This window comes from Leucopleurus acutus (assembly GCF_964270905.1).
Source record: "Leucopleurus acutus genome assembly, chromosome: 2".
In the NCBI taxonomy this organism is placed as follows: Eukaryota; Metazoa; Chordata; class Mammalia; order Artiodactyla; family Delphinidae; genus Leucopleurus; species Leucopleurus acutus.
The window spans coordinates 191,726,417-191,753,075 of NC_139143.1; the positions used below are offsets into that span (position 1 = coordinate 191,726,417).

Sequence of the window (26,659 nt, forward strand, 5' to 3'; positions counted from 1 at the left end):
GGCCGCTCCCTCCACAAAGGCACATTCTGACTCAAGGGACGTCCCTGCCCCACTCCCAGGGAGTGGGGAGGGTGAGTCACAGCCCCAAGAAAGAGGGTGAATCAGTGTACGCGGGCTTCTCTCCTGCTCTAATCTCTTCCCCAGATTTGATTGAAGTCTTGGTTTATATCAAAAGGGAATCGAATAATACAGCAAAGAGCACGGAATCACGGAAAACACTGCTGTCGACAACTGTTGACATTTTATCCTGTTTGCCTGGAGTCTTTCTTTTCCATGGAAGAGACAGAGCTCCCATGTAAGGGGGTGTCCTACTTTGGCTGGGACTCTCGGAGACCTGAGGGTCTACCCAGTTCACGTGTCATCACGCCGTCCCTGGAGCTGGTCCCAGGGACCAACAAGGGTCTCCACACTCCAGGCCCCATACTGCTGGGAGAGTGGCCACAGGCTAATCACAGTGGTCCCCGCTTCCAAATCCATCACCAGCACGTGGCTGCCTGATGTGGTGTCGGGGCCCTGCTGCCCCTCCCATCACTCTGCCCTTCCCTGTGTCCCAGCCGGGCGGGAGGACCCGAAACTCCCCATAAGTGCTGCTGCCACGCACTTCCCGACGGCCGGCCCTCGCACATTCTGTTCCCCTCGAGAACTCCCTTCCTGATGGCCTCTATTCCACCCTTTAGGTCCTGCCCCAGCCATCTCCACCTGGAAGCTTCCGCAGCACTGCCCACACCTCCCTTCAAACGGCCTGGCTGCCCCTCTGCCCCCAGCACCGTGAACTCTGTCTCTGTCCCCTGATTTAGGTGAGCCCAGACTGAGGGCGGGGCCACATAGGCCACGCGGGCCCACAGAGACGTGGTCAGTGAACAAGTAGACGGATGGATGGATGCAGGGAGACCCCGCCCCACCTTGGACCCGGTGAGGAGGCTGGGGCCACAAGGCTCATCCCAGGAGCGCCGTGGGCCTCGTCTCCCAGTGCTGAGGGCACCCTGTGGACGGTAGGTCTGTCTCTCACCATGTGTGGGGTCCCCCGGGTCGGCGGCAGGGGTCACTCTGTCCCTGCAGGTCCAGTGAGGGGGACAAGGCATGGAGAAGGGACCCCCGACTCTCTCAGAGGAAATGTAGGTCCTGGCCACGCCGTCATGGCCTCGTGTTTGTGGGGCACTGGCTGTGTGCCCCGCTGGGTCCTCAGTGCAAGCCCAGGAGGGTGACGTGACACAACCCATGACCACAGTCCCCACCATCTGGCCGGTGAGACACCTGAGGCTTGGGGTGCCAACCCCCGTCCCAGGGCCCAGGCCTGGTCCCACTGCCCCTTCACAGCTCACACGGCCACTGCCCCAGAGGGCACGGGGAGGGGGCCATTCCTCACCCTTGGGGCTGGGGGCAGAGGGCAAGGAGGAGGCCGTGGGCTTGCCCACCTGGTCCGGGCCTGGAACACTAGTCCCACACCCATGTTAAGGCAGCAGCCCCAGAGCCGGCTTAGTACCTCCCAGAAACCCGGCATCACATCAAGAGCTTTTGAATCGCCTTCATCTAATGCACAATGAAGGACATGCAGCCAATACACCAGTTACTCTAAAATCCACACCTGTGTCCCAGGGGAAACATGACGATCGGTGGGTCACGGGGGTCTGAGCCCCCGGAGCTGGTGTGTCCGGAGCCCCTTCCAGGATCCCAGCCTTCCGCCAGCTCCCTGGGGGCCAGACCCCGCGTGGATGGAGCAGCAGGGTCCCGGGGGAGACCAACAGCTCAGGCTGCATGACTCCAGCTATGCATGCGCTCAGGGGAGAGCCCAGCACCTCTCCCGCTGAGGTTTTTTTTCCTGAGTCCTGAGAACTGCAAGTGAAAATGCATCCAGCCCCTGATCAGAGCCGGGGGTTGGGGGGACCCAAGGCACACAGGCTCCAGTTGCTCAGACCCCCTGCAGATGCGAGCTGATGACGCGCTTCCGGGCCACGAAAACAGTCCCTGTAGAACCTGCCCTGAAGGAAACTGTGAGCCAGATACCCCAGGGCTGGAGTGCTTCCTGGGTGCCGGCCGTCTCTGGAAGCTTCCAGAATCTGCCACCCTCCTGCAGCCCACGAGGGCACCGGGTCCCAACCTGACCAGCCCTGGTCAGACAGCTGCCCCCAAAAGAGCGAAAAGGCAAGCGGGGGCACTATCGTGGGGACTTGGTCTCCTTACAGGGGCCTCGGCTGTCACGTGACGGTGGGGGTGGGGCGAGGAGGTGATTGTGCGGCCCATCCCACCCGCAGAACAGGGAGCTGAGGATGGAGTGTGTGTGGAGGGAGCAGAGAAGAGGAGACTCCTCATGTCCAAAGGCAGGGCCGGGCAGACCCAGGTCAAGGTGAAGCCAGGGTCACTTGGCCTCTGAGGCAGGAGCATCCTTTCCCTGCCACCCAGGTCCACCTCCAGCTGACCGTGACGGACGGCCTGGCCTCGGCCCAGAACCGGAGCTGAGAGACACGGCCCAGGTTCCACGCAGTTCCAGAGGCTGGTTCCACCTGCTGGCCTCCGTCTCCGGCCGGTTCATTGGGCGGTAAGTTGGTTTACGGCCCAGGCAGCTGTGCGGCCAAGGCTTCCTGGCAGCAGGGGCTGAGCCTGGCCCTGTCCCTGGCCGGCTGCAGGACCCGGGTGACCACAGCCTCTCTCCGGGCGGAGCTCCCAAGGGCTACCGTCTTGTTGTCATTCTTGGATTTGGTTGGCAGTGACTTGAGAGTGAATTCTTTACCCAAACGTTTGCCGTTTGCTGTTCTCCGAGGCCCGTCAGCCATCAGGGAGTCCCCGCCTGCTGGCGCCTCTAGGGTCTGGGACGGCCACAGAAGAGCCCTCCCACCGGGGGGTAGGATGTGGGGGCGTCCTCCATAATTTGGGGGGATGCTTTCAGCTCCTCCCTCTCAGATATCTGGCACAGGGGGATTGGGCTTTAGATTCCGACCTTGAGACTTCCAGGACCCCAGAGGGGCCTGGCTGCCCAGCCACTGCCCTTAAAAATTAGAAGGACTTGCCCTGCACTGGCAGGGCTGGTGGGGCAGGGAGGAAGGCCACACTCCCCCAGGCCTGTCTAGCAAGGCTCTCCACCACTGCCAGCTGCTCCGCTCCCTTGAGCCCAAAACCTGTAACTGTGTGTCTCTGTTCTGCCCCCTGAAAAAGCGAGAAACATGCCCAACACCCCCATCTCTGAGACCCCCGTCTCCGAAGTGGCTAGCAGGGTCTGGTGGGCCTGCTTGCCAGGAAAGGCTCCTAGTGGGTGGGAGCCTTCAGTGGGTCACGGGGCCTCTGCACCTCACAGGGCGGGTCTCCAGCCCCAGGGCCTTTGCACCTCTGGAGGAGGTCCATGTAGTCAGTGGTTTTCCCCCAGCAGGAGGCAATACCACCCCCCGCCAGCCCCCCAGCCAGCCTCGGAGCCAGGGTGAGGCTGGAGACGAAAGCAGAGCAGCTGGGATTGGATGGGGAAGGCAAACGCCTCCCCTCCCCCGAGGCACCGGGGGACCTGGGGGCTGGGTCCCGGCCCAGGTCATCACTGACAGCCCTACAGCTTCCACATTCTAGGAAGGTTAGACTCTTCTAGTGGCCCCAGTGACCTCTTGGGCTGGGCTGGGAGGTGGAAGGCCCACCTGGGAGGACCCTCTAAGGGACCGTTTCCCTGCCCTGTTCACACTCCCTGGGATGGTGAGCGCTGTGGAACCTGGGAGGACCCTCTGAGGGACCGTTTCCCCACCCTGTTCACACTCCCTGGGATGGCGAGCGCTGTGGAGGCTGTGGCTTCCGCTGAGGACCATGCATCTTTCTTTACGAAGGGACAGGCGTTCTCTGACCTGCCCCAGGTAGCTGGGGCCTTGGGCCCGCCCACTGGCCAGGGCTGCCCAACACAAGCTGTAAGTCTCCAGTGGGGCTCCCTCACCCTCAGAGCCCGCCCTGCACAGCCGGCTGTCCTGTCCTCTGATACCCCATCTCACGGTTCTCTTTTAAATGCACATGTTAATTATCTTACCACCGCTGTAATTTCTCCCTGTAGTCCATTAATTAAGGGGTCACGATCTGAGAGCATGTTTACCCAATAAGCTTTCTTTTTTAATTATCCTAATTGCTTGGAGACTGACAAAGACTCTACTCTTCCCCTCTGCTGGTGGATTAGCGAGTGACAAACACACGTGCACACGCGCCCCACCTGACGCCTGCCGAGGGGCTGGGCCCGCATCCACGGTGAGGTCAGGGGCTCTGGGTGGCCCTGTTCAAGCCCCAGGGCTGCTGGGAACATGGGACCGTGGGGTTGGCAGGTTCACACCCAAGGCCTGCTCACCACGCGCTCACACACGTGTAGGAACGGGAGCCACGGCTGGTCGCTGTCAGAGGGCCTGGGAGCCAGCCTAGCAGGGGTATGGGCGCCTGCTGGCCGTGTCCCAGGGTCAGGGCTGGTCAGCTTGTTCTCACGGACGTTGTCTGTAAGCTGTAGGCAAACCCGGCCCTGATCCAAGCAGGACCTGAAAAGACAGCTTGGTCTCCTGGTAGGACTTGCTTAGAGCCAGTGTCAACGTCCTTCATCCTACGAGTGGGGTTCCCTGTGGGCCAGGCCAGGCCTTGCCTCCCTGATGGAGGGGCTGGTACCTGCTCTACCCCAACTACAGAAGCGGAGACAGGAGCTCTGGTCACCCAGGGGTCAGTGGGTCGGCCCTTCAACCACTCTGCGGAGCCCATTCTCATTCTCAGAGCAGCTCTGGGTCAAAAGAGTGTGGACACTGGGACGTAAAATGGGGCAGCCACCGGGGATACAGTCTTGCGGTTCCCCCCCAAAGTTACCCAGTGTCACCACAGGATCCAGCAGGTCCAGTCCAGCTATTTACCTAAGAGAATGGAAATCAGGGGCTCAAACCCTGCACCCTGGGTCCTGGACCCTGGCACAAGCACATTCACTGCAGCGCTAGTCACAACAGCAAAGATGGGGCAACTCAGATGCCCATCCGTGGACGAACGGGTAAAGATGCGCTGGTCCATCCACGCAGCGGAACCTTTCTCAGCCACGAAAAGGAACGAAGGACCGACACAGGCTACGACACGGGTGAACCTCGGAAACACGATGCTGCGTGAAAACCTTCAGACGCAAGGGCCACGTCAGTGACTCCATTTATACGAAGGGTCCGGAACAGGCAAACCACAGACGGAGACAGAGGTGGGCTGGTGCCGGGGCAGTGGGGGTGGGGGACGGGGTCCCCTCGAAGCTAAAATGAGTGCCTGGAACTAGGTAGGGGTGGTGGCTACACCCTCACAAATGCACTAAGTGACACAGAATTGTTCACTTTAAAGGACGGATTTGTATGTTTTGTGAATTTCACTTCAATAGAAACGAAAAAGAGAGACGAGGAGATGGCAGCCCCCCGCCCCCCACTCTTTCACTTCTTTCCCAGGGGGCTGTCCAGCTCCCGGGGCAATGATGGATCTGCGTCTGCCAAGGTGAGCGCAGGAGCCCAGGGCAGAGGGGATCCATGCACTTGTTCTGCGGCGGATACGGTGGAGGGGTGTGCGGTGCTGGCGTCCTCTCCGGGCACCCGGCTGTGCCGGGCAAGCCCGCCCATTCCTTGCAAGTTTACGTCTCTTTAATAAAGATCAAGATGTCAGGGGGCCAGCCTTGCACAAAATCCACTTTTATTAACTTCTGATTACCAGCTGAAGGGTGAAGCCCATTTCTGAGCCTCTGAAGTAGTGAGAAGAAAATAGTTATTAAACGCGCATTTAGGACGACCGGCGCTTACGGCCATTCTTGCTGACTCAGCGCGTGCGCTCACGCCTCCCCGGCTGGACTCCAGTTGACGGGGACCTGGTGAAACAGTGACCTCGCGGCCTGACCTGGGCTGGAGCCACTGGGCTCGGGATGCAGAGGGAGGAGGCCGGAGCTTGGCTGGCCAAGCTGGGTGGGCTCACATGAGGGGATCACAGAAATGAGGGGCCCGGGGCCCTGACTGGAAACGGGTCCTGGGGGGCTCAGTGGGCACTGAGTTCGTGGTGCCCTGCACTGGCTGGACCTCGAGTCCCTCCAGCTGGGGTCACTCTCATCTCCCCATTAACCACCTGCCGTTGCCATCCTTGCCTCTCGGGACGAACCCCACCGTCCTCCTTCTCCAGGTGGCCCCTGGGCAAGGCTGTCACAGAGCCACTGTCATTTCAGGGCCCCCAGACCAGGAAGCTAGTCCTGTTGACTTCACCCCGTCTCTCCAAGGCAACTCAGCACCCCTTTCCCAGGACCTCAGGGGGGTCCCCTGAACCACAGGCCCCTGGCATCCCAGCTCAGGGGACGATGCTCTCGTCCAGGCTGTTGATCACACTGTCCCTAGACCAGAGTCAGTTTGGCTCCATCTTCCTGTCACTCTCGGTGGCAGGGTTCGCCCCCACTCCCCTCCCCCTGCTCTCAGAGCTCCAGAGCCATCCAGCTCCCTCCCAGCCCATCCGGGTTCCCATTTCCCGATGGCCGCCCAAGCCCCAGGCTCCCCTGTACTCAGATGTCCCCTGGGACGTTCCTGGCGCATCTCAGGCATAAGGTGCGCCAAGTGCCAAGCTAACATCCCCACCTCCACCTGCCCCACCCCTTGCCCAGGCTCCTCCTGCGAATGGCACCCCCAGCTACCCCCCCAGGTGCCTGGGCCTCCTCGTGTCCACATACTGATGCTTCTCCCTCAAAAATACCCCGAATACATCACTTTCGTCATCTCCCTGGTCCCTCCCACGCCCAACCATCCGCAGCCTGGGATCCCTACAGCCCCCTCCCCTCGGAGCATGCCTTGATTCACCAGTGCCCGGGACGCCCAGCCAGGTCTGTGGTACTTTTGTTAGAACACCCCGAGCAGAACGAGACAGACGGGACAGGGCTCCACGGGCAGGGGCCTGACAATCACAGCTGCGGGCTCAGAGCCCAGCTCTAGCCCCGCGTGCAGCACGTCCTCGATAAACGTGTGCAGCGGGAACAGCTGAGGGGCCGTGGGGACGGGGGCCACGTGCTAGATGGCCACGTGGGAACTTTGGGCAAAGTCTCACCACCGTGTGCCCAGAAGCCTGGTCTGCAGAGCGGGCTTACCCGTCCTGTGGGTGAAGCTGTGTGCCGGGGACAGTGCCGGGGACAGTGCCGGGGGCAGTGCCGGGGACAGTGCCGGGGACAATGCCGGGGACAGTGCCGGTGCAGAGGAGGCTCTGCCAGATGGGTCCCCTGAGCCAGTGAATGAACGGACGGATGCTGACTTGAGGTCCCACCAGGCTCTGCCATCTGACCGCCGGTTGCTCTTCCAAAGGCTGTTGAAGACTTCTCCGCGTTTCTTACGTCAACTATTTAAGGAGCTGTTTCCCTCGATATCAGTCTTGCCCAGGCAGGCTCTCTGCGGAGCGAAGCAAGAGGTTTGCCAGGGAAACGGCTGCTGCACCCGGGGGGAGCCGTGGCAGGACACAAGGTGGGGACCCACTGCTGTTGGTGCTCTGGCTGGATTTTGGGGGGGTTCCATTGGCGGAAGCCAGGTGAGGCGGCGCCGGCCCTCAGGCCCAGGGGACAGAGGCCCCGTGGCCAGCAGCGGCCTTGCTCTAAGCCTGTAGCGGGACGGCGGGGCAGCTTTCCCGCCACCTGACAGGTGCCCCGCAGGAGAGCAGCGATCCCTACATGTTTGGGATTGTCCCGGAATTCTGGGCTGGGCCTCATTTTCCCACACCTGCGGTAAGGCTGCAACAAAGCCTGGTGAGAGGGGAGACCGGGCCTCGGGGCAATGGGATCGTCACGCCGGTCAGGGTCAACCAACCACATTCTCAGAATGGCCTTCCATCCCTGGGCCTTCGACGCAACTGAAACCCAGGCAGAAGCGGCTCCGGGGCCGGCGACACACCCGGGGGAGCACGGGGGACACACCTGGGGGCAGAGCGTGGCCAGGCTCCAAGGGGACAGTTGAGCGTGTGCTGACAGCACTGGAGCAGAGGCGGCGCCCAGAGGAGCCGCTGTGCGGGCAGGGCCCCTGGCCCAGGAGCATTCCCGCCACAGACAGACTCTCCCGCCCGTGGGCAGGCAGGCTCCGCTGGGACAGTGGTCTGTTTTCAAGGAGCGCAGCCAGCTTCGAGCCCTTTCCACACCCGGCAGCAACTCGGAGGGTGTGGACAGACTCTGAGCTGCCGTGGACTGAGGACCGAGCGCGGCCTGCACTCCTATTGTCTGTTGTTATTATTATTATTACTGCTGTCATCGTGATCGCTTCAGGGCTTCCCTGCAACGAGCACTCGTGAAGGCTGGGGGCTTGTCTCTGTGGGTGCTCTGCAAGCTCTCCTCTTCCTCACGACCCCTTGTCAGGGAGGCCAGCCCCCCGACATTATCATCCAGTTTTGGGGACAGGGCAGCCGGGGCAGCTGTGAGGGAGTAGAGGCTGGTGGGGGCAATGGGGAGGCCCCAACGCAGACTTTGGGGTCTGTGTCACCTCTATGGCCCCGTCAGGGCCTTGCAAGACAGGCTCCTTCTGGCTCTGCCTCAATGGGCTCCATCAATCCACAGACGGGTGCTGAACCCCTACCCTGGGTTCCCAAGTGCTGACAGAGGGAGTCCTGGGTCTTCAGGGTCCAGGGACTGCCCCACCCCCGCCCCAGGTCGGCCATGCACACTGATGGTGCAAACAGACCCTTGTCTGTCAAGGCGGGGCACATCACACTGCTAAGAGCACAGAGCCAGACGACCTGAGCTCAGGCCCTGGCTCTAACCTCTCAGCTGTGTGACACTGCACAGGTTACTGACCCTCTCTGGGCCTCGTTTCCTCGTCTGCAGAACGGGTTCTAGTTGATCAAGAGTGCTGGTCCCACAGCCAGCCTTCTGTAGCAGGTGCCCAAGCTCACGTAGTTCTCTCTTTCCCGGAACACAACCCGCACAGAGCCTTTGGTTCAGCTCTGGGCAGCACGGTGGGTGGCTTGGGAAGGAAAGGGGACAGAGGGGTGGACAGCACCGTCCCTTGCCATCCTGCCGCCTTGTGGCCCAGAACGGCAGCATGACACGCTCCCTTTGACCAAGAAGCCAAGCAGGCCGCGGCCCAGGCCCACCGTCAGCTGAGCAAACCCGCGCCACGGGGACACTTCTGAGTTGGGGCCAGGGGGGCTGTGAAGGCAACGCCAGCGCTCCCGGACTCTGCCTCGACCACCAGGCCAGCCAGACCGGCACAGCTCCAGCCTCAGTGTGTCTGTCACCCGCAGAGGCAGGCAGGTCACCTGGGAATCTGGCTCCAGGACGGCCCCGGGCAGGTCCCCCCCAGCCCCGAGGGCCCGGCTGGGCGCAGAGTGTGGGTGGGCGGGCACTGTCCTGTGCCCCGTCCCCGCCCAGCAGGCACTCAATACCCGGCGCTCCCGGCCCTGTTTACCAGAGGGCGGGACAGGGCCTTTCGCTGCTGTGTAAATAGTCTTTCCAAAGGCCTCTGCTTTCTCACCCGTCCGCTTTCCAAAGGCACATTATGAATTGGCGGCTTATCAGAAGGGCCGTCTGGCAGTTAAAAGATGTTTCCACGCATTGTGAAGCTGCATGGAAACCGAGTCATGTCAGCCCCGAGGACAAAGGAACTCAAGTGTTTGAGACGCAAAAATATTTTGACCCGACTACATCATTTTTCAAAGGAAGAAAGTAATTCGCAGCTCACAATTCACTTGCTATCTCACAGGAAGTCCTGTATTTCTTATTAACTCCCCAAGGCCTTCTTCTCTGGGTGAGAGGTCACCTCGGAGGGCCAGCGTGTGAGGGGCATTTACGAGTTTTCTTTCCGTCGCTTCCTGTTGTTTTTTTCTTCCAGGGCTGCCTCCTGTTTGCGAGGGACCAGCCACCACGCTGCTCCGAGCCTTATCTCCAGGGTTCTCCCAGACCAGGCACTGGAGCTGGGCACAGAATGTCTGCCCTGAGTTGCCAGGTCGGAAACCAAGGCCCCGAGAGGTTAAGTGACTTGTCCCAGGTCACGCCCACGATGGTGGAGCCAGTACAGGAAGTCCTGTGGTCTGGTTCCCTTTGTGGACATCTTCTCCTGGCTCTTTGGTTCCCTCGTGGAATGATGGTGTCTGGTGGGACCTCAGGGGTTCATCATCGCCATCATTATCAACATCACCATCACCATCATCACCAACATCTCCATCACCATGGTCACCACCCTCACCATCATCGTCATCACCATCTCCTCGGTCTCACTCTGAGCCCTACACTTGTGCCACGTGCTACTTTAAGTGTGCTTTGCACACAGTAACTCATGTAATCGCTAAACACAACTTTGGAGCAGGAACTATGATCATCCCCATTTTACAGGAGAGGAAATTGAGGTCCTGAGAAGACAGCGAAGTCCTCTGACAGTCTTTTGCCTTCCAAGAGGTTCTTGCCACCACCAAATCCCCCCGGGCCCCAGAAAGTGCTGTGGACAGCCCTTCGTGTGGGCTGCAAGTCGGGCCAGGCTGAGCAAGGTCCCCACTGCCTCTGAAGCTGTGTTTGGGGGCCTGGTCCCCAGAAGCACAGGAATCGGGGCAGTTCAGGAAGCGCTCCCCGTGGCAGCACAGGGCACTCAATTGGGCTCCCAAGGCAAAGGCTGTACCCCGACCCCCGAGCGTAAGGATGCAGAAAGGGGGCCAGGAGACACAAAGTTCCCCTCCTACCACGTCCTGGGGGCCCCCAAGGAGGCAAATGATTGTCGTGTTGGGAAACCATGGGCCCAGAGAGGGGTGAGGGCTTTGAGGAGTATTACAGTGACACTTTGGGGTCAAAAGGCGATTATGAAAGGAGAATCACGGGTGTTTAATAAGGAAGCTGGGGTGAGGGACACACGCGTAGCATCTGCCGTGCTAAGGGGAAGGAAGACAGGACGCGGCAGCACAGTGATGAATCCATCCAGGAGAGGCAGCGGGAGCTGGCCCAGGCGAGGACCTGCCCTTGGTGCCTGGCTCCGGAGACACACGCTTTCCTATCAGACACCAGGGACGGCCCAGAGGGTGAGCGGCGGGCCGTCCTGCACGATGCCTCGCTGGGTCCCCCCGGGCTTTCAGTGGGAGCAAGTGTGCCGCCTACTGTCTGCGTGGCCTTCGGGGGGATTTGCCTGTCTGAACCCCAGGAAGACGAGCAGCTGCCTCACGGGCTGCCACGAGGGCCCCGCACTCTGCAGATGTGACCGGAGCTCGTCACCTCTGCCAGGTTCAGGGACGCTGCAGCAAGCACGCAGATGTGGCCTCTGTCTCCCCGGGTCCTGGCCCCAACGTGGCCTGACTTTGCTCACAGGAGACACAGTCGCTGTGCCTCGCCTGCTGAGAACCTGGCATTAAGCCCTGTCCTGGGATCTGCCGGTCAGCGCCCACCCAGACCCTCCTCCTGGGTGAGCTTCGCAAGAGACAGCCCTCCCCTGGGGCCGGTTCTACCTCTCAGGGGCTGCATGCGGGCGACTCGGGACGAAGATGTCCTCCGGCTCCCAGTGTGCCCACTGGTCCAGACCTTTCTGAGGGCTAATTTGAAGTTTTCCTCTACCTTGCCAGTTCCCTTTTATTGTACCTCTACATTTCTCGCCCAAAACAGAAATACAAAGGGAGGAAATCTATTCAAAATTCCTCCTCCTCATTTTATTTTTGTAGCTCTCCAGGGTGCCCATGCTTCAGATTCCCTTCCGATAATTATCTGCCCTTTCGGGGCCTTGGTAACCCAGAGCCTCGGGTCTGAGTGGCAAGAAGCAAGCGCTGGCCTGGCCGCGGCACACGGGACATCCCCGGTGACACTGAGACCCGCAAGCCTGGCCCGTCCCCTTGGCACCCAGCGCGAGTCTGGAGAAGCAGATTTTTATTATTCATTTTTGTCTTTGAATACCTCTCCTTACTCTCAGCTGATCTATGATGAACAGCACGTCAGACTCTTTTTATGCGATAATTTTCCATCCCCGGCAACACACACATTTCTGTGGCTAATACTCTGAATCCTGGCCATTGCTCAGAAATAACAGAGGCAAGGTTCCAACAGAAAATAATAAGTCTTGCTTTTTATGACTTAATTTATCAACACTATACTGGAGAAACATCTTGCTAACTGGGTAAGAAGAAACCGTTCGCCAGCACAGCCCCGGCTGATGGGAGTGGCCTCAGATGGAGATGATGCATCCCGTCAGCAAACGGAGAGCCAGTGCTGAAGGAGAGATCACTCAAAGAAGGGAAGATTAAGTGAGAAAATGATACCCTCACGCCAATCTGTTAGATTAAGAGTCCCGCTCCTTCTGGCGTGAGTCAATTTGTTATCCTCACAATTCTCCCCCTTCTATACTAGAGAACACAAAGGAGAATTGCCCAGAAATAAGACTGCTTAGAAGCGCCAACCTACAGGGATAGGGCCAAGGCCATGTGACAAGATGGGGGCATTTCTACCCAAAATGCACAGAGCAGACAGCACAAGGAGCTCTTGGAAGCTTGCCCACCACTAGGAGGAGTGTCTGACCTGGGACATTGCAGCTGGGCGTCACCAGGGGACCAGGGGCGCCGAGAACAAAGGCTGTGGCAAACCATCTGCGCAGGTGATGGGTCTCAGAACGTGAGCCGTGAGGGCAGAGACCTGGTGGAACTCGGCCTGGTGTCTCCAGCACCTGGGACAGCGTCCTGCACACAGTAGGTGCTTGGTAAGTATTTGTTGAAGGGGTGAGTGAGTGAGTGAGTGAATGAATGAACGGGGTTTGAGATGATGCAGAATGAGACAAAGCACCAGGGATTCCCTAAACGAATCAGTCAGGGTGAGTGAGGTTATGCCCCAATAACAAACAGTCTCCAAAACGCAGAGGCCTGGCAAAAGCTGCCTTTCTGCTGCATGCCTGGCGAATTCACAGGGTGGCTCTGCTTAGTCACCTCAGGATCTATCCTTCTGGCTACAGTTTCCGAGGGCACAGAGCGCTGGAGGGTATCATGCTAGCCACTGGCCACTGAGCTAGAAGTGACCTGCATCTCTCACAGCCATTGGCCTGACAGCTCATCCAACCGCAGGGCAGGCAGAAGGTCCATCCTACCTCGGTCCCAGAAGGCACAGTCAGACACGTGGCTGAACAGCACTGAGGGAGCCCACACGAAGGCCCGGGAGGGAACCCTGGACTACCAGGAGTTTATAATCTAACTAATGGGAATGCTCCCTGCGGACTGACCATGGTCACCTCAGTGTTAAGTCCTTTGCCACTTACAGTGTTGCTATGGGACAGGAACTGTATAAGCACTTCATGCGACTTAACATATTTAATAACTAAAATACCCCATATAGATATTAATTTTAAAAAATCACCCATTATATCACCGCAAAGAACGACAGTATTTTTGTATATTACCTTCCAGCCTTTTCATATTACGTATGTCCTTAAACGTGAGCATATATTTTATGAAAGATGTGTGTGTGTGTGTAATATGCCACTTTCTGAAAATCCTTTTTTTAAAGAAGTAACAGCCCTCATTTTTTAGAGCAGTTTTGGGTTTATAGGAAAATGAGTGGAAAGTATAGAGAGTTCCCATGTACCCCCCCGCCGTCTCCCCCGCCAACAGCTTCCCCTGTTATTATCATCTTGTATTAGTGTGGCCACTTGTTACAGTTGATGAGCCAATAGTGACACATCGTCTTTAAAGCCCCTGATTGACGCTAGGGTTCACTCTTGGTGTTGTGTATTCACAGGTCTGGATAAATATATGATAACATGTACCCACCAGTACAGTATCTTACAGGGTAGTTTCTCTGCCCTAAAAATCCTCTGTGCTCCCACATTCACCACCACCCCCCAACTCCAGGCAACCACGATCTTTTTACTGTCTCCATAGTTTTGCCTTTTCCAGAATTTCATAGAGTTGGAATCATAGAAAGTGTAGCCTTTCCAGACTGGCTTCTTTCACTTAATAATACGTATTTAAAGTTCCTCCGTGTCTTTCTGTGGCCTAAGGGCAATGACGATTATGTGTGTCACCTCCCCCTCCTCTCCTGCCGTCACCACCAGAACAACACTGCCCATGTACCGCACTGGATAAGGAAGAAACTGGACCCAACCATCAGTTTGGAACCAAGCCCAGCCGAGCCCAGACTAGATCAGCCAACTTGCAGACAGGTGAAGGTCAATAAGTGTTGTTTTAAATGTTAAGGGTTTGGGGTGGTTTGTTACACAGCGTCATTGTGTAATAGCTGACTGCTATTACACCAGCTTCAATTACTCCAGCCCAACCCCCTCTTGCTTTTCTCTGAGTTCAATCGTATTTATTGTTCAATCGTATTTACCCCAATTCTTGAAGGGTCTGGAGGGCAATACACAGTACAACATGAGACTTAGGGACACTTGCTTTGGAGTCTTGTGGCTGGCCCTGGAAAATTCCTGGCCTCCCCACTGAATCGTGTGGTCTTAGGCAACTGATAAACCGTCTGTTCCTTAATTTTCTATGCAGTAAAGTGGGAATAATAGTGCCTGGGGGTGGTGGGGGTAAATGAGCCGATGTGTATATAGAGCCTGGCAGGCTTTCTGTAATGACAACACTGACCACGACGGCGGTAAGAACAGCAGCAGCGCCCGGCTCCCGGGGCTTGTGTTCAGGAGGGGACAGCCTCGTTGGGGGCAAGAGAGGCCCAATTCCACTTCCCCACAAGCCCACCCACCGTCTGCTGTCCTTCCTCCCCAACACCCACTCCCCCTGCCTCCCCTGCATCAGTACAAGGCACAGTCAGCCCGCAGCGACATGACCCAGAAGCTGCCTTGGGAGCTGGGGCAGAGGCTGGGGGCTCAGGGCCAGGCTCGGACAGGCCCCACGGGACCCTACCCCCACGCACCCATCTGTGCTACACACACCTGTTGTACACACATGCAGGGAGCCACCTCCCATCTCAGGGAAGTCATGAGCAGAGGTGAGCTGAGAGGCGGGTAGACCTTCCGCGGCCCCGAGCCCGGGGCAGGTGCCTGTCGGGACAGCAGGCAGCTTCTCAGGCGGGCTGGGGAGGACACAGCCTTCCCCAAGAGGTTCCACCTGCCAGGCCGGCCTCGGAGACCCCCAGACGCCGGGAGGATGAGGCCCTCCCCGCTCTAGCTCAGGCCTGGGCCGAGAGAAGCAGTGGAAGGTTCTGTTCCCCACTCTTGGGACTGGGGCCGCCCAGGGCCCTGCCTGGAGACCACGTGCCCATGGCCCCCCTAGACCTTCATGGGTGGCCATCAGAGGCACGAGGGGACCTCAGGAAGCCGGCTCTCTCCGGAGGCCTGGATGTCCCGCCTGCACCCTGAGAGAGAAGTGACACACAGCTCAAACTGACCGGCCGTGGGAGGGGCCCTGAGGGCCCACAGCACCCGCCCGCTGCCGCCTTTTACCCTGGAGAGGGACAGGCCACCTTGACACTGCGTGTGTGTAAAACCAGAAGTCAGCCTTACACTCAGAACGATAATAATCGCACTGATGACCCGATGGCAGGTTTTGTGGAGCAAAGGTGAGCCGTGTGGCTTTCCCTGTGCCGCAGGCAGAGGACGCGCCCACGAGCCAGCAATGCCTGCCGAGGAAGCTCGTGTCTACTTTCAAAGCGGAAGGCGCTGAGGAGGCCTCAAGCTGATATATTTTTCTCTCTTAATAGTGCGGCACAATTTAATTAACTCACCATTGCCCCACCTGAAGGTGACAGAGTTTATTGACGCCACCATCTGGCTCCTAGAAAGCCGGTAATGGAGACAGTAAATCCTCTTCATCACCTGCTGCCGGCGGAGGCCACCTCTCCCCGCCACCTTCCCCAGCGCCGTCCTGCGAGGGCCGCCTGGACACCCCAAGGTGCTGCTGTGGTTTCCAGGAGAGCGAGGCAGGCACGACGCCTGTAACCTCTGACCCGCTGCAGGTGGTGTAGGGCCCGGCCCGCTGGTCCCCTGGCCAGGGCCACCCAGGGCCACGTGGGCCCCCTTGTCCCACACCAGTAACAATAGCAGTAACAGTGGCCACAGGCCCCAAGGTCCATCCAGCTGGCCTGGCGACCAGAGCTGTGCCCGATTTATCACTATCCTCCTGCTGCCCAGGCCATGCAGGGTTCTGGATCATCATTTCCCCGTTCGCAGGGGAGGAAACAGAAATGCAGAAGTTCAAGTTCAGGGCCTAGAGCCACCCCATCCAGGGCAGAGCCAGGTTCAGAGCACCAGGGGTGGGCAGGGCGGAGGCGACGGACCCAGCATGGCCTCCCAACCCGGGTCTCCAGTGAGAAGGAAAGGGTCCTTTGTCTACTTTCCGCGTAATGTACGTTTTCAAGTTCTGAATCTGTCCTTTGAAATCAGTGATGTTGTCTGCCCTTGCTTGAGGTTTGGGCAGAAAGTGTCAGCAGGGTGGGGGAAGGGCCTGACCACAGAGATGTCACCTGCTCCCCATGCGCCCTGCCAGGAGCTGCTGCTGGACCCCAAGGAGGGGGGTCCCGCTGGCCGGGCTCTGGCCCCCCTCACACCCACCTCCGTCCTGCAGGACCTCCACCCCGAGCTGCAGTCCAGAAGCCTTTCAGAAGGTTTCACGAGGGATGCTTCAGTATGAGAAAGAAAACCCAGTTCATTGCTTTCTCAGCAGCAAAAAATGAGGGAAAATTCACCTCTTATTTCTCCCACCCCCCAGGAGAGGTTCTCAGGGTTGGGTGGGTCCGTCTGAACAACGTGCCCCCCTCTGCCTGCTCTGAGCCCCTGCCCCACCCCGTCCAGCTAAGACGAGGCCTTCCTCAGACACGCAGGTCTGCAGCAGGTAATAAATTACTGTGGAGGAAATTAATTACCTGCATCTCTCCCCAGCTTAATCTGATGGTTTAGGCTGACTTCAGGGGCCCTTAGGTTGGGCTGGGGGTGGTAAACTCAGCTCAGTTGCTGGGGGAACAAAATGCAAATCCAGCCTGGAGCTGCCTGCGACTCGCCCTCGACACCCTACTGCTGTTGGCCCATTAATCACCCTTATCTGCCTGGGAGGGGGCCACAGCGCCACGGCCCCCCAGAGGGCAAGTTCAGGTGCTGCGAGGTGGCGTGAGGGCAGAGTCCACCCGGGACGGCTGATGTGGAGGCGGCCAGGGCTTCCAGGCTGTGGCCCCTCCCTCAAGCTGGATTTTCTGCCGGCACCCGAACCACCAGGGTCACGCCTAAGGGCCTCTTCAGATAAGCGTCTACAGTTGTGAAAAAATGAGGCCTCTGGGAGGGGCAGGGGGAGGGGCAAGAGCTAGACGCGGGGCTGGTCCCCAGCGGCTGAGGGTCCCCAAGGCCACCAGCCCAGAGCTGCTGCAGGAAGGGGACCGGCGGAGGCGGGGCTTTCCGACTTTCTGCGTCTTGGCCCCGTTACACTTCTCCACCCGCAGCCTTTGATTCAGCAAAGTCAAGGATGCAAACTTCTTAGGAGTACTTAGTTTCCATGGCAACCGACGCTACTTAGTTTCCATGGCAACCGAAGCTGACCTCAACATTATTGTTCTCAAGAGGGGACTGACTTTACTATATGTTCATTCACTGAATTAATGGACTCCTGGTTCTTTTATCAGCAACCCCGAACAAAGGAAAGGGAAGCATGTCTCCGCAGGGCTTTCAGCCACTGTCCAGCCTTTGTCCGGGGCTTACCGGAACGAAGCAAGTCTATCCAGCCCGAGATTATCAAAATCAACTTGGAGCTGTCTCCGTGGCAGCTAAGCACACTTTGATTTCATAAAGACATAACCGATCCCACATGCAAATTATTAATTGTGAGCCCGGGCCTCTTAGGGCTTGGGACTCTGCTGTGATTTTTTTCAGGAATCAAGCGCGTTGTAGGTAAACTGCAATTGAATCATAGCACCTGGGTGGCTCCTGAGCGTTGCTGGATGGGGGGTAAAGAGGAAAAGAAAAGGATTTCTAAAACTAACCTCGCCGGCACAGGCAAAGCATAACAGGGACAATCAACCTTGTTCTGGTCCCAGTGAGACCGGCCGACCGCGACGCGTGCTCACTGGCCCTAGTCCTGGGGTCTCGGGGCTGGAGCGTCTCCCCATCTCTTTTTTTTTTTTTTTTTTTGTGGTACGAGGGCCTCTCACTGTTGCGGCCTCTCCCATTGCGGAGCACAGGCTCCGGACGCGCAGGCTCAGCGGCCATGGCTCACGGGCCCAGCCACTCCGCGGCATGTGGGATCCTCCCGGACTGGGGCACGAACCCGTGTCCCCTGCATCGGCAGGCGGACTCTCAACCACTGCGCCACCAGGGAAGCCCTCCCCGTCTCTGTTCCAGTCACAATCTTTCCTTCCCCACCAGCCTTCCTCACCCTCCAGCCGCCTGGAAAATACCTCTGCTTCCTCCAGGGGAAAAACAACGCAAAGGAAATAAACCACATGAAGTGACACTGATCGCAAATGCCTGGCTCGAAACCCCCAAGGCACAGCCTGGTCGCAGCCTCCCCGAGACCTGGGGTGTGTGATCTTCTCAACTAATTGCTGCACAAAAGACACTTAGCAGCTGCCTGTCCATCTCCACTCCCACCTTCCCGGGTTTCCTGGCTCCCGGTCATCCTTTATTAGCCTTCAGGTCCCTGGGGAAGGAGCCGGGAGTCCTGGGGCGCCCACTACCAGAGGCATTTCGCCCTGGCCAGGCTATATAAAACACGCACGCATAACAGCCCAGTGGGACAGGCCGAGGTTCTCACATCCAAATAATCATTTCACGAATTATCATAATTATCAATCAATCACCCTATTTGGACAGTGCCAGGTTGGGCTATCGGATGACTTTTATGACCTGTAGCATTTTGTACGGAACAGCAGAGAGAGATTTATGGACCTATCATGGTCCCTCGCCAGCAGTAGGGCTTTATTAGCTCAGCTTATTTTTGACTCTCCTTCAAAGCCTCGGGCTCCCCGTCCCTGGCCCGGAGCGCTGGCTGGGGTGGCCACAATCTGGGATGCTTCGGAAGACGCACCTTTCCCAGTCTGGTCCCAGCCCCACTGATGCGAATTCTTGATTCATTTATTTATTTTGGAGGGGCGGAGGCCGCGTGGGCAGAGAAGCAAAGGTCACTTCCCTCTTCATTTTCTCCTGGTTGTACTGTATTAACATGTCCTTCCTTTTCAAGACCGTCAAAGAAAACAAGATAAAGCGAGACAATGGGACGGCTGTTGGGGGCCTGGTGCTTCCCCCTTTCATATCACCAGAGAGATTGAATCAAAATTCTTCCAGCTGATACCATCTCCCCGGGTGGACCACACTCTTGTTAACGGATAAAATCAAGCCCTCCAGAAAGTCAAAGAATAAATTTAAGCCTTTTGCCAAATGTCTATCCTATTGGATTTTGATAAGACGGCCATTGAGTCTTAATAATGTCTTCCATCCATTTTCAGCGGGCCCTTAACACCGCTCTTTATTCGTCCCCAAAGCCTCTTTGCCCGGCCTTTTTATTACGGGCTCTGGCGGGCTCTCCAGGGAGCCAGGCGACCTGAGTGATGGATGGACAACGCGCTAGATTATCTCCTGCAGATGTTTGCTCTCCAGGAGCCCCGGGCTTTCCCTCTAAGTAAACAGAGACTAAAGAGAGTCAGCAGCAGCAGCAGTCCCAGAGGTCCCGGCCAGAGGCTAGAAAAGGCGACCAGCCCGACCTGCAGCCAAAGTGACTTCTGGGGGGAAGTGCCTGCGCAGCCCAAGTGCACACCTGGGCTAGTGAGGGGCGGCCAGGGCACCAGCACGGAGCATGAAAGCTCTGGGCTGCACTGTGCAGTGGAGATGGGGCTCCGGCAGGAGGATGCAGGAATGCAGAGATGGGGGAAGGGGTGGGGGGCTGAGGTGGGGAGGGTGGGAGGGTGGGGGGGGTGGGAGGGATGAAGACGGATGCGTGGCACTGCACGGGGACCCAGGGGAGACTGGGGGACAGAGGGACGTAGGAGGCCAGAGGGAGGTGGGAGACCACCAGGGGTGGGGATGGAGGGGACCGGAAGGAGGGGCACAGGAGAGTTGGGGGGAGGGGGATGGAGGGTTCTCAGGGGCGGGGCCAAGCCTGGTGCAGGCTCACAGGCTGCGGTCGCTGTCACTCCAACGCGAGCCCGGCCCTGCACCATAGACCCTGGGTTCGAATCCCGCCTCCACCGCAGAAGTAGGGTCTGCTAGCCTCGCTGGGCCTGGATTCTGTCCCCTGTAAACTCTTTTTTTTTTTTTTTTTTTTTGGCGATACACGGGCCTCTCACTGCTGTGGCCTCTCCCGTTGTGGAGCACAGACTCCGGACGCGCAGGCTCAGCGGCCATGGCTCACGGGCCCAGCCGCTCCGCGGCATGTGGGATCTTCCCGGACCAGGGCACGAACCTGTGTCCCCTGCCTTGGCAGGCGGACTCTCAAGCACTGCGCCACCAGGGAAGCCCCCCTGTAAACTCTTGACAGGTGGATTCCACAGACAATTCATCAACCTGGCTCTTTAATCCTGAGAATTTATAACCACCGCTTCCTACAAAACATCACTGTTTCTGCATCTCTTGTGTCAAGCCACTGATTGAATTAATTAGCCTTAGTTACATTTCACCAACGCACGCCAATAAAGAGCAGGAAGTGTGATTCAGTTAATCCTAAAGATGGAGGAAGTGATGCTCAGAGGTGTCAGCTGACCAACCCAAGGCTGCACAGCGTCCAGCGCGGCCCCAGTGTCTCTTAAGGCCCCCAGACGTGTGTGTCTTTGGAGGGGGAGAGCCCCGTTCAGCCAGACGTGAAAATCCTAAAGCACAGGACTGATAAGTGGGGTCCACGTCCCATTACCAAGGATTCGCTAAATTAGTCCTTACAAAGCACACTGAGACGTGTGCGGTCCTCTTACGTAATAAGCATATATGTGTCTCCACAGCTGTGAGTGACACACCTGCTGGCAACCTGCACCGTCTATTTGGGAAGAAGGTCAAGGGAACGCTGTGATGACAGAACTCCCGCCCCGCAGCGGGACCCCAGCTGCCTTTGCACCCGAGTCTCTCTCAGCCCCTCCCTCCCTCCCTGGGAAGTGACCAGATGGCTCCAGACACCAGGCTTAGTTTTCGATCATCTACCAATGTGACCTGGGTCCCTGGGCAGACGGCACCTGCACCCACCCCGTGAGTAGCTCTTGGAAGGACGTCTGGATCACGGTAGCCAAGGCCTGACGGCCCTGCCATTTGTAAAAGGAAACGCCAATCAGGAGCTGGCCCTGCCTCAGGGAACGGAGGATGTGCCAGTTCAAAGGCATCCTTTCCTCCTCACGACCTTAACATTAGACCCGACCTTTTGACCTTCCGCTTTGAACCTTGACCCCAGGCCGTCCCACCTCTAACCTCCGGCCTGGTGGGTGTCAGCCCGTCAGCCGCTTCTTTGTGGAAAAGACGACTGTTCCATGTTCTCTCTAGAAGTTAAGAGACGCGCTGACTGCAGTCCCTGCTCGTGGGAAGTGGAAATACCACAATTCTCTGACATGTGGGAACGCTGCTTCAGCTGCTCTCGCCACCTTATCCTTTAAGAAAATACGAGTTCATTCCCAGAGGCAGGAAGGGGGAAGGGTTGCTGATGCCTTCAAGGAAGAGAGGCCTCAGGCCCCCGGGCAGCGGGACAGGGAGAGGACACCTTGTCCCAGCTCTGCTCAGACAAAAGGGTCCCCCCGGGGCCAGACACAGACCACGGCTATGGAGACGAACGAGGCCAGAAGGTCACCGCTGCCAGAGGTCACCCCTTCACGAGGTCACCACAGGGTCAGACAACGTCCCCCATTGCACAGTTTTCTCCAAAATCAACGTCTCCGGGGTTGACCCTGGTGAGAAGGGCAGGCCCCCATCCCTCACAGATCGGCCCCCCCAGACGGCAGCCCCCCCGAGGCCTCGGCTCTAATCAGCCAGCCAGACGCAGGGAGAAAGTTACACAGTTTGGCAGAACCAGCAAATTGCTTTCTTTTCACTTCCAGACCCAAAAAGGAATTTTCATGATGACGGGAATGCACGCTCAAGCGGTGGCGTTGGACCCTCCCAGAAGAGGTGACAGCACCCCGTGAGCACAGCTCCATGATTCTGACATTAAGAAAACAGCCCTTGATAGGAGCTGGGTAGCCCCTGGCTGACGCATCGCCCCAGCCGCCCATGCTGTGCTTCCTGACGTGGTCGGGGTACCAGGAGGAGTTGGACTCTCTGCTTTGTCTGGGTGGTGCTTTGAAGCCAAGATGCCAGGAGAGAGAAGGCTATAGTAATCCTACTGGAAAACTCAAATACCGCATCAGCTACCATGTGTGTGTGTTGGTGTGTGTGCACGTGTGTGCATTTGGGTGTATGTGTGTGCACGTGTGTCTCTGTGTGTACATGCATGTGCGTGTGTATGGATGGCCCGAATTCTATGGACGTTGAACTCCACCCGACGAACGGCTTCTGGGTTTTGGGGGTGATTTCTGCATCCCATCCCTCTGCCGTCTGTCTAACATGCAGTGTGCACACGCAGGAACGTGCCTGCCTGTGGACGTCTGCTTTCCTCTGGAGGCGTGTGTATTTTTCTGGGCCCAGTTCACTCTCTGAACCTTTTGGAACTAAGGTTTGTCAACCGGCTGTTACCCATCACCAGGGGACGATGCCCACGTTGGCGCTTTCCTTCGCTTGGTGGTTTGCTTATCCGATGCCGTGCCCGAGCCCTCTTTGGAGGCTGAGGACTGCAAGCGGCTTTGCTGAATCTGCAGCCGATTGTGTGTTTTTTCTCTTTCTATTCTTTTCACGTGAGTATCCAGTGGAGATAGTTACATAAACACAACCTGCATTTATTTAATTTCCACACGTCAGCCTGGCCTGAAGCATTCCCACAGGTTCGGGGCTTGCCTCGGTTCTCCGGAACTAGGATGGTTCCGTGAAGTGAGCCCCTACTGCTACACAGTGAGAACAAGCGTCCGTCCTAATCCCTCGGGAATCAGCGTTCTGCACACACGCCGGACCGCAGATAACCTCGTACTCGGGTGGACACTGGGCGGGAGGGGAGAAGGCGCAGACCAGCTCTCCTACCTTTTGAATGCAGCCCTCCTGGGACGACACCTCTGCGTCCGTCAGCATCTGCTGCAAAACAATTTGGAAAGGGGTTGTTAGTTTCCAACAAAACGCGGTCCTCAAGCTACGGCGGGTTATACATCGCGCGAGCAGAGCGCGCGTGCTCTGAAATAATATGGGTAAGGCGGGTGGCTTCTTCAAGATAGGCAGGAGAACCGGGATCCTCTATTCCAACCGTTTGTTGCACAGCGATTTGTTGGGGTGGAGCTGCCCTGTGGAGTTCAGCCTGGTCCCGTAGTGACTGGGTACAGACCCAAACGGAGGGTCCTTACTGCCCGCCGCACGTATGAGTAGGAACGGTCCAACGGGGGCACCGAGATGCCTGAAATGTGTAACAGGCTCCCTCCTTGTTTCCTGGGGTGAGCTCCTGCCCCAGCAGTGGGCGGTGGCAGCACCAGGAAGCCCTCCCCCCACCCATGGGACACAGGCTTGGGACAGAGAGGAGAGAAAAGTGCCCGTCGTTCTGGGTCTTTCTTCCACTGGACAGCTTTGGCTCGGAACTCTCCTTGGCTCGGCCCTGAAGAGCATTTTGCCTGGCTGGCATCTCCTCCTAACCACCAAGTTCCACTCCAGAGGGGTGGCATTTCAGCGATGGGTCCCAGAGCGCTTTCTAAGCTAAGCAAACCGACAAATTAGCTGTATCATTGGGATTTTCCCTTCTGGATCGCAAGCACCCTGCACAGACACGTACAGAAATTTGTAATGTCATTTCCATAAGAATAGAAAGCAAGATGGAAACTAACATTTGGAAAATAGTAAGAGAAATGGGGTCAAATCCAGGGGTTTATTTCCCCTCCCCTTAAAATGACACTATTGCCTTTTCAAATGACAAGTGTGGAAGAGAGTGCCCGCTGGTGCCCACGCAGGCCAGGTCAGGGGACCGAGATGCTGCGTTCCAAAATGCTGGCGGATTTGCCCAGGCTCAGCTGTAATAACAATAAGTCATATTTTTAAATGTTGAGAATTCTAACCAATTGGGGATTTTATGTTTCTTTTAATAGATTCTGAAATTGTGGTTTGGAATGCAACTAGGAGTGAAAACAGAGAATGAGACAGAAGAGAAGGACACGGAGACACCGGAGAGGTCTCCTCAGGAGAGCCAGCTAGACACCAGGTCACTAGTTGCTCTGTCCCCGCTGGCCCGGGCTGGACAGGCCTGGGGGAGACCTGGGGGCTGAGCTCTGCCAGCAGACGGGCTTGTGTAGCTCCCCTCTTGTCTGTCTGCTTTTCACTCCCAAAGCCGGAGCCTAGAGGGCTGGCTGGAGGCTCGGTCGACGCCAGGACAGGAGGAGAGAGAGGCTGACTGCTTGGATCCCAGGAAAGCCTTGGTGTCCAGGAAGGGACCGCGCTCCCCGGGGAGGGAGATGGCCCACCCTCCGGCCGCAGGCTGCCCGGGCCTGCGCCTGCACCGGAGGCCTTTGTCAGCATCACGCAGAACTGGGGTCTGAGCGCTGGCCCCGAGTCCTGTGATCACTAACATGCCCCTTATGAAGGGGCGGCTTGAACCAGAGGGAGAATAAAATGTGTATTAATTTTTCTAAGCCGCGCAGCTTCCAGGGCCCGGGACAAAACCACGGAAGGGGCGCACCCGTCTGAATGACTCCCCTTCCTGGGTCCTGTCCCCTCATGAAGGACAAAGGAGGCCCCTACCCAACGCCCGCCGTCGAGGAACTGGAGCCTCACGACCCAGCGATGCCACTTCTCATCACCCTGCTGCTGTGACTCTTCCCAGAGAAGGGGCCTCAGGGACCCTCCCAAGTGTCACGAAGCCCGGCAAGGGTGCTGGCCGCCAGGCGACTGTCCTGAGGAAGGTGACAAGCTGGCCTCAGCCGGGCCCAGCTCATCACGTGGCCATGCGGGCCGTGCACTTGGTTATGGGCCAGGCTCGCCATTGATTTGGGGGCACCTGGAGAAGCCACCCTTGGGAGACCTGTACCTGCCCATGGCCTGCAGGCCTGTGCTGGCGGCAAAGCTCTGGTTAGGGGTAGAGAGGCAGACGTTCAAACCGCACCTTCCTTGAAGGTCAAGACGCCAGCACAACACACCAAGCACAGCACAGAACCGGGCGGGGCCGGGTGGGACCAGGCAGACGGAGATCTCTCCAGTGCTCCCCGGAGCCTGCCCCTCGGCTCCCCCTGGACAGGCCTGGGGTGTGGGCAGTTGAGCTGCAGGACCACAGGTGAGCAGAACGGAGCCCCACCCAATCCAGTGATGCAGAGAGAGCTGGGGCCCTTGAGCCCAACCTGGCCGACACCCCCATCCGGAGGAAGCCTAACCCTCTGCCGACGACTCCGAAGAAAGAAGCATCCTCCTGACGGGGAGTGGGTTCCGGCAGCTTCTCCACGCCCGCCCTGAGGTAACGGCCCTCCTTGGTAGGTGTGCCCGCCGCAACCTCTGCTCTTTGCCCACTGCCGACCTCGGGTGCAAACCCACCCCATGCGCCCCTCCTGGAGCCTCTGCTCCGGCCTTCTCCCCGCCAAGGCCGCCGCTTTGCTGAAAAACCTCTTTATTTTGCTCGTTGGGCCCTCGGCACACGCGCCGCTGGCCGGCCGGCTGCTGGCAGCGGCGGTCTCTGCTCTCAAGCCCGTCTCCGCACCGGCAGAAGTATTAGGTGTGTTTTGATTCGGCAGTTTAGCCAGAAAAGTGAGGTTTGACCTGGAGCATTTGCTTCTCTCGTGGGTCTCGGTGCCAGGATGGAGCTAAGTGGGGTTGCTCAAAGCATCTTTTTTGACTCTTAAAATAAATAGCCTCTGTTCTGCAAAAAGTCAGCCCAGAGGAGACACACACACACAGACGTCCGTACGCTCACAGCTCCGGAGTTCTGGCGCGTCCCCCGAGGGGGCCAGGCTTTCTCCTTGGTGTCACAAACGGATCCCAGAAGGCTCTCTCCCTTCAAAACAGTCTGTTATTAAAGGATCTGAAAACATACCTACAGGAGGAAACCCAGACAGAGCCCCGACCTCGCGGCTTCCAAAACCAGAGAGAAGTGAATGAATTCCCCACCCCCTGCCCAAGTCTGGCCTGTGGTCCAAGGGGTCACCAAACGTTCTCATTTACCGACCTCTTCCTCTTGTCCTTGGAGCCCAGGCCTCTCTCTAACCTGCTCCTTTCTGTCCACTGCTGCAGTCGCCTTTTCCACCCAAAGAGGTAGGTGTGTCTGCGTCTAGAAGTGGCTACAAGCTGATTCCAAGGCCCCTCCGCTCGAAGAAGCCTCCATGGGCCGGGCCAGGGCCGTCTGCGCAGGTCACTGCTCAGGGCTGTCCCAGAAGACAGGGCTGGGGTTAGGGTTTGATAGAGGACCCCCTCCCGTGCCGACCTGGCTCTGAGCCTCAGTCTGCTGCCCTCCGGGAAACGGGGGGACACAGCCTGAGCAGGCAGGTCAAGACGGAGGCTGGGCCGCCTCCCCAGCCCCGTGGTCAGCTGCTTTGGACTCTGCATCACCTGCCCTCTGAGGAGGGTTTCAGGCCCAATGAAGCAGCGTCCGCAAATGCCCGCAAATGCACCCAACGCGCTCCCGCTCAGAGCTCATCGGATACCCCTGTTGCGAGCTCATCTGAGCTCCTGCAAAGAATGCCCAAGGCCTCACGTGTGCATCCTCCCTTCCTAGGAAGACAGGCTTTTTAAGGAACAATTCTCATGCTAAGTTTTCTGACCAAATCAAAGTCCTACCATGACAGCCACTTTCCCTGGTAGAAATGCCGCAG

At 57.9% G+C, this 26,659-nt stretch overlaps 1 protein-coding gene across 3 annotated transcripts in view; it reads right to left on the minus strand.

Annotated features, from left to right (window-relative positions):
* PRDM16 (PR/SET domain 16) overlaps window positions 1-26,659 on the minus strand; it is a gene marked incomplete at both ends in the record, with an annotated part of 319,466 nt that overhangs the window by 139,306 nt on the left and 153,501 nt on the right. For 2 of the 3 annotated variants that reach the window (XM_082834246.1, XM_082834244.1), the window contains one exon: window positions 22,914-22,964. In XM_082834246.1, coding sequence (XP_082690372.1) covers window positions 22,914-22,964 — 51 coding nt within the window. The remainder of the gene's footprint in view (window positions 1-22,913; window positions 22,965-26,659) is intronic. The other variant, XM_082834245.1, reaches the window with a different exon arrangement.